Here is an 11385-nt window from a genome sequence, read left to right as displayed (position 1 = left end):
ATAACAAAACTCACACAAACGGTGAGACAACAAAAAACCAAACCAAACGTGATAACCTAACAACCAAATGCGTAAATGAAATATTGGCTAAACCAAGTCAATCTTAGATATGGGGAACAAAACTCACAGAAACACGATAACTCGGGCCACTTTCAAGGATAAAAGCACCGGGAAGAACGAGAAATCCGTAGTTCCGTGGAATTGAGATCTAAGAAAAGAAGGCCAAATCGGAAAAGGTTTTGAATCCTTAGATCCGGAAAAACAAATGCCAAAGAAGTTTTATTGGAAGAAAAAAGCAAACACAAAAGAAGAGAAATAAAAAATTTTGGGGCTTTCCACCGGTAGAGATCCGGTGGAAGCCCCCGCTGCTATTAAGCAAAGAAAGGGACAGAGGAGGGGAAATTAGGGTTTGCGCATGGCTGATGGTATATAAAATTTGACGGATATGTGTCGATATCATATTAAAAAAAACACGGGATAAAAAGCAATATTATTATCTTCTAAATTAACAAAAATACTTGAAACATACACTTACATCCAAAGAATAGAGTTACAGTGAAAGCTAAAAAGTTACAAACGTAGGCAAGATTTATTGTTTTACAATGCACTTGTTCTTGCTCATCCTCCTTTACTATATCATAAACACAACTGCTGCCTAAATCCAAACCTTTCATTCCCCAAATCATACTCTGTATAGAAATTCTGCAACTGATAATTTCCCAAAATTATAGCTGGACCTCCACTATCTCCCGCCTCATCGGTCACCATTGTTAAACACACCGCCTCCATATCATCACTAACAAACGAAAAATAATTCGCTGTTGGCAATAACATTTCTGCTCCCCCCTTAAAATAAAACTTCATTTCCGGGAAATTCACAGTTTTGTAGCCAGAAATATTAAAACAAGGTCTTAACCCCGCAACCGACTCGACAAATTTTGCCCTTTTATACTTAACTTGTTCTATCAATGCACTAACAACAAGATCATGTACATTCTTTGTGAGAAATGTAAATGTGGATCCTGAATCAACTATTGTACCTCCATCGCCAGTAGGTCCTGGAGTCAGATACTTGAATGGAATCTTTATTTTCTTGCCACCCACCGTGATCCTTCGTAGCCCGATGTAGTAGTAAACTGAAAATGTGGAGAACGTTTGTTTGTCTTGAATTTCTGGGAGTTTGAGCATTGGTGTGTAGCTTAATTTGCTCGTCTTTGTGTCGGAATCTTTGCCAGTGTAAAGTACTAATGAGCTGCTTTCCGGGGAGTCATCAAACTTGTGTGACAGTAGACAGTATGAGAATTTCTTGAGACCCAATTGATTAGGCAAGGACTGACCAAGAATTAACAGATAATAATCAGTCAGCAATAATACAATCATATTCAGCAATAATGTACTCATAATATGTGTAGTTGACAAGTATAGATTCATATCAAGTACTTTATGCTGCTAACATCCATGACAGCTCTTACTGTCAGAAGACTCGGAACTACTGTATTTAGTTTGTTACCACAAAAACAAAATATTTCAGCCACAAAATTATTGTATAAATCTGGCATTCTGCACTCAAATCTACCAAGTTTAATGTCCCCCTAAAAAGTACTCTATACAGCTGCAACAGCAGTTGTCACCTATTTTAAACTTTTTGTAAAATACAAATTTGTAAATTAAATTAATTTATTGCCAGGATAAATTTTAATATGTAAATATTATTCAGCAATAAAAAATTTTATAAATAATTTATAAAATTATTTTTTTAAAAATCTTAAAATAGTAAGCAGTCAAAAAATACTGATGTTCCTCCAAAATTGGGTAGATTAATATAAAACTGTTACTTATTATTTTTATCCAAAATTTATTGGAATTGTACTAGTGAGTTCTTTTTTCAAGTCAAGAAAGACCTACACTTTTCAACTTATTATAACTATTAATCAAGTTCGTTTCGCTCAACTAATTTTTCATTAATAAAGATTTATTTTTGCGGAATATAAAATTTTACTTTTTTCACAAATAAACCCTACATTTTGTCGGATAAAGAATATGAAACACCTATGTAACTTTTACATTTGGAAAATTTTATTAAAAAATGGTCTTATTTTTCTATAAGCTAGCTAAGTGAGACAAACAGAATTATTGGTTGAAAATGCGATAATGAATTAATTTTGCTGAAACTAATTAATAAAAAATAGATTGGAAAAGAATATTACCGTGGGCCCACGACCAAAGCCAGCAATTCCGGCAGGTTGACGGGAAGAAAACAACGAGCACCCCAGCAGAAAATCCGGCACTCTCTTCCCCGGCAAGTTCAAATTATCCACAATGCTAATCCCGCCCGTCGAGCCGGAGCCGTACACAATCAAATACGGCGGACAGATCTGTGTACAATTTTTGACCCCAGTGGAGCAATCAGCACATCTTGAGTGCACGTCAGGATTATTATGAACCCACCCACATTTCTTATTCAAACACCCCAAGACTCTCGAAGTTGAAGACTGTTTAGGTATGAATGTCGGCGGCGGCTGAGTCGCCGGAAAAGTGCAATTCCGGCAAGTGTACTTGCGCGTGCATGGGAGCCAGACGAAGTCGCTTCCGGTGTCCATGACAAAAGGGATTGTCTGGGAGGGGGTTCCGATGTTGAGTGAGATGGAGTAGCCGCCGTAGCTGCGTGGGAAGAGGGGGGTGTCGGAGACAGGGTGGATTTTGGGGGTTTTGAGGTGGTGGGCCCGGTGTTGGGACAATGAGGCTAAGTAGTTGAGTTTTTGGTAAGGGGATTGAGATGGGGAGGAGGGGGAGTTGTGTTTCAGGGGGATGATGATGCTGCTGGTGGTGGGAGATGATAGAATGGGGAGGAAGAGGAGTGAGAGTAGAGAGAGAAGAAGAATGTAGAGTGAGGCCATTGTTGATGAGGAGAAGAAACCTTTGGGATGAGGGCTTCCTTATATTTATAATTATTATTAAAAAAATGAAATATATTTATTATTATTTTTAACACAAAATTTGATTTAATACTCCCTCTGTTTTTTTTATATGACACTTTTGACTTAGGCACGTACCTTTAGGTGGGTTGACCGAATTGTAAAAATTATTAATTTTAATTGTTTTTTTTGTGAATTAAAATTTCAAATACATATTTTTATTTAGAAAAAGAAAATTTCGAAAGTAATATTTTTAACTATTCGGTCAAAGCACTTAAAAATGTGAGCCAAAAAATCAAACGTCATATATTAAAAAACAGAGGGAGTAACTAATTAATATAAAGTATAAGAGACTCTATTTGTGTTATCGAAAATAAGCAATGAAATTAATTATTTTTTGTGTCCCCAACTTATAGTGGCTTTTTAGACTTAGTTTCAGGTATAATAAACACATATTTATACATTATTTTTTAGATTTTTTTTGAAATAATATTTATATATTTTTTCATAAAAAATTCAAATTACGTGTATTAAATCAAAACGGCTATCATTTTAGTCACGCAAGAAGTATAAATACAATATTAATAATAGAGACAAACAATTATTTTGAAGAAAAAAATCTTGGAAAATGACAACATATTCTATTTTATCCTTCCCTCTGACCTCTCCTTGGTCCTTGTCCTTCAATTTCTTACTGAAAATCGTAATATGGTATAGATATTATATATATACGTACCCCATCACCTATGAACAAAACAAGGCGAAGAAAAAGGTGGGAATCAAAGTTTGGTTTGCTTGAGTGATGAAAAATGTCAAAATGTTGTTCCTGAGAAGGCATATTGGTAATGCAAGCATGTGATTCAGTGCTGGCAATGAGCAGATTGTTGAAGAGGGTAATTTATTGCTTTTCATAAAGCGAAAGATAAAAAGGTCACCAAACCCGTGTTTTTATGATATTTTTAAGGTCACCAAAACTTAGTATGCTGTAATTTATATTTATATTTATATTTTTTTTTGTCATAAGATCTTCACGTCAGTAAATTTTACTAAAATACAATACCAAAAGGACCGGAGAGTTTCTTTCTGAAAAACTTTCATCTAATCAAAAGACAAGTTGAAAAACCCCACAAAAATTAGATAAAAATTTTGATGTCTAAAAAAACATTCGAAAAAAAAAGTAAAATCCGCGGAACTAAGAGGAAATGAAAACTTTGATTCAAAAAAGTCTACCGACTAACCAAAAGTCATGCAGAGATGACCCCGGAAATTTAGTCAATAAAACTTCAATGACTGAAAAGAAAACCTCGATGAAAACAAAAATCCGCGAAAAGGAAAAAATAAAGAGGGAGAAAAATGGAGGAAAGGAAAAAATAAAGAGGGAGAAAAATGGAGGAAAGAAAGAAGAATCAAGCAGAAAGATTATGCCAGGCACCGAAATAAAGTCATCTAAAATGACACAATCGTTAATAAACGACAAACATAATCGCAATATACGATCAGAAAGCCATCAACTATGGCACTCCCTCGATAGGGCACGATAATTTAAACTAAATATGCAACAAACCATATAAATCTAGTTATAAACGAAACACATATAAGACAAATATATTAAAAATCACTAAAACAAAATATTTTGAATTCATACCATTATACAAATATTATGAACAAACTGATTATACAAATTTTATTGTCGAGAAAGACTATTGTAAAATTTTTATGCAAGTGTGATAAATGTGAGATATAGGATTCATGGGATCATTTAGTTCAAAATCATTTAGATATTAGGTATAGGTTTTGTTCATACACAAACTTATATGTGTTGTGTTTAATTGAATTTTTATTTTATAAAGCTCAATCCTCAAACTTACAAGGCAACAAGGTAGGCAACAAGGTGGTGGATATGAAACATATATTTGAGTAATCAATTTTTTTTTATATTTTCATTATTTTTTATATTATTATCAAATGAAATTGATAATTCAAATATATATATATATATATATATATATATATATATATATGATTATTAATTTAATAATAATTTAAATTAATTAAAATTATAACTCATAAATATTTTAATTCAATTATATATCCCATCACTCAACCTAATTTCTTTCTGGTACCAGACCATTTTAATGAAATAGTTTTTCACCTGATTTTCAGCAAAAAGCTGTTGTGTCCGCAACAGCAACCGCAAACATTCTCTAAGCATGAAATGCAAGTTCCGAGTTTTATTCTCTCCCTCTCATTTTTATTAATAAAAATTCTTATTTCAGTTGTCTCAAAAATCTATACTATACTATACTATAATAAGCCAACATGGGTATAATTTGCAGTCCAAGGTTTTAGTTATATTTTTTGGTTTGGTACTCTCCTTTTGGTACTACAAATCTACAAATGTGGAGTCTATTAGTATTATATTGTTAAACAGTTTCAAATACTAAAAACACTCATAACAATTTATTATCATATAATATTTCATTAAAAAATTATAATGATGTTATAAATAAAATTATAAATATACAATTTTGAATATCTTCTTTTAACAAAAACCTTCATATAACTCTTTTTTATTTTAACGTGTTCAATTTCAATATAAACAAGAACCATTACATAACGCTTTCTAACTCTAATCTTAAAAGAACCAAGATTACAAAATTACGTTGAAATTCGATTGATTAGATTACTGAATCTAAGGTATTACACGATCCATCAATACTAAAATACTAATAAAATGATGTTAAAATTTAAATTATAAATAATAAATTAAGAACTATATACCTGCCCGTGCTTCGCACGGGTTAAAGGCTAGTAATATCTAAATTGACTTATCATAATAAATTGATAAAATAAGGTTTTTTACATCCTAGTAATTTATTATTTTCATTAAAGCATAAACATGCAAAAAACGTATTTGGTAAGCTATTTATGTATTTAATTAAATTAAGTAATATACAGATATTGACATAAAGATAATAAAACTGGATGAAAGGAGTATTGTGTTTATATTTTCACTTTTGAACTGCAAGATTGACGAGGAGAAAATTTAAGTAAAATTTTAGTTATTTAGTGTAAAGAGCGTCTCCAATCTCATAAAAAATTTAGTTAAAAGTAATTAATATATGTTATAAATAAAAATTATAGAGATTGTGTAAAAAAAATTCAATTCAAGGGGGCACATTGTTGTCTATAGTTATAGTCAATCTATTGATGTTGTTATATTTAATTAATCGCTAGAAATTTGTAGCAAGACTTCACATCATTTGTTATCATATTTCAACATTTTTTTTATATTTATAATGATTTAACTAATAATAACATAACATTTTTGAAATATAGTCAATCAATATAGTGAACATCGAATCAAAATATCTTATGGTTCAGAAAATTTTACACAATGAGAACGTTTGATTTATGATTAATGAGCCTGGTTAATAAAAATCAGAACCTCAAACTCATGTGTTGGTCTTTGGATTAGCCAATTTATGGTATGGAATGGGAACCCCATTTCTACTTGATGGGTAGATTATTCTTTCAACATCTCTTTCAAAACTCATTCCATGCCCTTCATCCGCATTCCCAACTCCCATTTCTATCTACCATCTACCATCCAAAAACCCCGACTGTCTTATAAGTCCTATTTAGTCAATTTTTTTAGTCAATATCGTTGGAATACTCTTATGTATGATGGACGTCTATTTTATCTTTCCAAAATGAAATGGTTAATGTGTGAGTATATAATTCGGTGCGATTTGTACATATTTTAGCGTATTTAACAACACATAAAACATTAATGCAACTAGAAAAATAATTGGAAGTTACTTATTGAATTTGAACTCCAAATATCAAATCACGAATATAACATAAGATGATCAATTGAATTTAATCAACAACAACAGATAGACCACAAGGATATGGAAGTAAACAATAATATTTAAATTAAAGAGTTAAGTTCTATAAAGTAGACAAAAACATTGGAGTATTGGAGTATTGGAGTAGAAAATTGGAAAAAAAATATAATCTAGTCATCTAATTTTTTTTTGGTCCTACAATATTTGTAAACATTCGACAACCTGCAGATTATGTTCTACAATATAAACATTGTAATCAAAACGTAGAACAAGTACTTTTATAAATCAGAGAACACTATATTCTGCAATACAACCAATAAGAAGAATATAAATCTTAATACTTGTTAAAGTTAAGGAATATTATTGATTGATTGATAATTTTGTTTAAGACAACATATAAATGACAAATTATATAAAAATTTGGATAATGAAAGATATTATTTCATTATGGAGCCATCAACAACAGTAACCAATAGGGAGAGTTTATTTCAACTGTGCAGTTTAGCTTTTTCTAGTTGAGTGTCCACAGAATTGTGTGTGGAATCATTGTCGACTAAAATATATAGTGCCTGAATTTTGATGATGCCTTATAACCTTCTAGTACTGAGTGTCATACTCTCTAAGGAGTATAAGGAGCTTTAGATGAAATAATCAAGCTAAAGAGGCATATGATCTAAGGAGTTATAAATGAGGCACAACAAAATAGAGACTTAGTAAGAGCATCATGAGGGATATATATGAAGATACATTAAAATTATCCCAAGTGAATTATATAGGAAAATTCAGTATCGAGGATGTGAAAAACAGAATTACTTCATTGACGACTCACTTTAATCTTACAGAGAAGCAATCACCTAAAATAGATGAAGACAAGAAATATATGGCTAAAGTCTCATATGCGTTTGCAGTTGGTGGTTTAATATATGTTAATGTATGGTGTTTACAAGGCCAAACATTGCTCATGTGGTGTGAGTTGTTAGCAGGTTCATGTCAAATCTAGGAAAAGATTTTTGAGAATAGTCAAGTGGTTGTTGCGCTACTCCAAGGGAACATCCAAGGTTGGGTTATACTTTAATAAGATACATGTTATCTTGAAAGGATTCTCTGATGCAGATTTGAGTGGATGTTTGGATAAGAGAAAGAATTTCGCGGGATATTTGTTCATTTTGGGTGGCACATCAGTTAGTTGAATGTCTCGACTTCAAAAGAGTGTCGCTCTTTCGATCACAAAAGCAGAATATGTGGCCTCTAAAATTAGCATTGATATGATTTGGTTGAATAATTTTCTTGAGGAGTTGGATAAGAAACAGACGGAATTTGCTTTGTATAGCGACAGAATGTCATTCATCTTGCGAAGAATCCCGTGTTTCATGCCGGAACGAAAGTATATTTAGTTGAGATATCACTTTACAAGAGAGTTGTTTAACAATAATTTGTCTAAAAAATCTTGCGGATATATTGAATTAGATGGTTTCAATGAAAAGTTGAAATTTTGCATAACTTCAACTGGCATTCAAAATTGATTGATGATAAGACGTTGCACTACTTAAAGTTAATGATTAAAATATTGGGTTTTCCTAAGCTTACAAGAGTGAAGTGAAGATATGATCATACTCCAGGTGGGAAGATTGTTAGGGTCGTGGAGTCTTAGTGTGCTTTCTGAATTAGATTATGATTTGAGTTAGATATTTCATCTATCTAGAGTTATTTAACAATTAAACTCTAATTTGTTTAGGTCTAGATACTTTTGATATAATTACTCTAATATAATTTTAAAACCCTGATACAACATAATTGTGAATAATCAGTAAAATCAATGCAGTTTGTGGATTTGGAATTTCCGAACCACATAAATGTTTGTTCTGTAAAAATAATACTCCCTCCGTCTCATTTTAGTTGTCACGTTTGGTTTTGTGACAGTCAATTTGACTAAAGTTTGACTGGATTTTTTTAATATTTTATCAATTGATAAAATAAAAAAAATATATCACCGGAAATAACTTTTAATCTACTTTAATATGTAATTCTCAGTTTTTTAAAATAATGAGTGAGTGACTCATAATTTTTGATCAAAATTTAGTCATTTGACCAACAAAATTAGAATTGTGACAACTAAGAAGGGACGGAGGGAGTATTTGTTATGTTGAACATTTATGAGGGTATATTAGATATTTTCAAAAAACTTCAAATTTAATGTAAAAATTACACCAAATTAATATTTGACACCAAATTTAATATCACGTTATTCATTTGGCTTAGTTTTTATATTATTTTCAAATTGAGTTGGAATAATTTTTAAGCTGAATATTACACCGTTTTCTCTTTTTTTTTTTTTTTTGAAGTTTCGTTATTGGACGGTGGATGGCCTCGAGGATAATAATATATTAGCTTTCGGACATTATTATTTTTATTTTTTTTGACAAATGCAAGAAAATTTCATTAACTTGAACATAATACACTCGGGACAAACCTCCAACTGCCAATACAACCAGGTGGTAAAACAAATAACATACTAAAAACCATTAGATGATTTGTTTCCTGATCGTTTAACACATTATATACTTATATATAATAAGCGTAAGGGAGATAATTTGGTCGCATGGTACTATGGTTCAAAAACTTATCGTCCGTTGGATCGTATATTGAACAAATAAGCACCGTTAGATTAGAACAAAATTAAATTCTGTTCTATAAGGAAACTGACATATACTTGCATGTTTATAATTCTTTTTCTGAATCCAAAACAAATTCTGTCTTTAATGTGTTTTTGGTTTTTTTAATCCAAAATAAATATTTCCTACAAATTTTAATTATAGAATCGTATAAATCGCACCGTCACAAAATTATTTTTATCCATCGGATCGTATATTGAACAAATAAGCACCGTTAAATTAGAACAAAATTAACTTCTGTTCCATAAGACAACTGATATCTAATTGCATGTTTATAATACCTTTTCTGAATCCAAAACAAATTCTGTATTTCAAGTGTTTATGATTTTTTTTAATTCAAAATAAATATTTTCTACCAATTTTATTTGTAGAATCATATAAATCGCACCGTCACAAAATTATTTTTATCTAATATATTTTAAAATTAATAAGCCCGATTTATGTGAGGAACGAATACAAAAACTTTTTCTTAATCCAAAACAAATTCTACCATCTTATTGTATGTTTATGATTCATCTTCTTAATTCAAAACAAATTGTGTTTATGAATTTTAATCTCGAACCATAAAAATTTTTAGAAAAATATTTAAATCACATTATAATAATTCTAATATAAAATACATTTATAAATATAATCTAATAGAAGTTGGCGTCACATATTCTACTTAAAATAATTTAAAATTTGTTAGAAAGAATTTAATATGTTAGATATAATTGATGATTACTGATGTTCTTAAGGTTTGTTTTAGAACAGGAATCATCAGAGTTTAAACTGGAAGCTGATCAGAGTTTAGCAAAGTCTGACAGAGTTTAATAAAGTCTGATCAGAGTTTACATAGTCAAGACTCGACAGAGTTTACACGTGGAAAGAGCTCAGAAGCGGATATACTTCAAGGAAGGATAGAAGCTGAGGAGTGATTTGCTGACTATGGAAACTAAACAGAAAACTGGAGCAATCTTTGATTGATAGATTTATTAGCTGATTTATAGGATATCAAATCAGAGATTGATTTTGTAACTGTGTCTATATAAACACAGATTAGGGTTACTCTATATGAGTAGAGTTATCGAGTATATTGTTAAGAACCCTAGCAGCTCTTAGTGATACAATATAAATCACTGAGAGAGTTTTTGTAACCTTCAAAGCTTTGTGAATATAAGAGTTTACTGCTTTCAATCTCTTATATTGTCTTACTGTGTTACAGATTGTGATAGCTATATCAGATTATATAGTGAATTTATAGGACCTAACAAGTGGTATCAGAGCCAGCTCTGTTAAGATTACTACAGTGAGATCTTAAACACAATCATGTCTGAAAAATCACAAGCTTCATCCTTTAGAGTTCCAATCCTTAAGGCATCTGAATATCCAGTCTGGAAAGAGAGAATGATAATATTCTTAGACTCTGTTGATCCAGAATATCTTGACAGGATCTTTGATGGACCACATATGCCCACCAAGCTCTCTGTTGGGCTTGCTGATGAACCTCAGAAGATGATCCCAAAAGAAAAGAAAGATTATACCCCTGAGGACATCCTGTCAATTAGTAAAGACTCAAAGGTGAAACACCTTTTGCACAGTGCTCTTGACAATGCAATGTCTAATAGGGTAATTGGGTGCAAAACTGCTAAACAAATCTGGGATGCTCTGGAAACCAGATGTCAAGGAACTCAGGCCATCAAGAAAAACAGAAAAACAATCCTTACACAGGAGTATGAGCACTTTGACTTAAAATCTGGTGAGTCTCTGACAGATCTGTATGACAGATTTGTCAAACTGCTGAATGACTTATCTCTGGTGGACAAGGAATATGATCTTGAAGACTCAAATCTCAAATTCCTTCTGGCTCTTCCTGAAAAATGGGATTTGAAAGTCACCACAATTAGAGACAATCTTGATCTTGGAGAAATGTCTCTTGATGATGTTTATGGAAGACTGAAGACTCAT

At 31.2% G+C, this 11385-nt stretch overlaps 1 protein-coding gene across 1 annotated transcript; it reads right to left on the bottom strand.

Moving 5' to 3' along the window:
- Positions 1–475: 475 nt before the first annotated feature.
- Positions 476–2920, bottom strand: LOC108224674 (probable aspartyl protease At4g16563). Its single transcript, XM_017399358.2, has 2 exons — positions 2208–2920; positions 476–1332 (listed from the first exon to the last, which is right to left on the bottom strand). Exons 1-2 carry the CDS (start codon positions 2895–2897, stop codon positions 637–639), a joined length of 1386 nt encoding a protein of 461 aa, XP_017254847.1. The 5' UTR covers positions 2898–2920; the 3' UTR covers positions 476–636.
- Between the last annotated feature and the right edge of the window lie 8465 nt (positions 2921–11385).

The sequence above is a fragment of the Daucus carota genome, chromosome 6 (genome assembly GCF_001625215.2).
Source record: "Daucus carota subsp. sativus chromosome 6, DH1 v3.0, whole genome shotgun sequence".
NCBI classification, from domain to species: domain Eukaryota; kingdom Viridiplantae; phylum Streptophyta; class Magnoliopsida; order Apiales; family Apiaceae; genus Daucus; species Daucus carota.
Note: the sequence above shows the minus strand (reverse complement) of the source record. Positions and strands in the feature narration are given on the sequence as shown.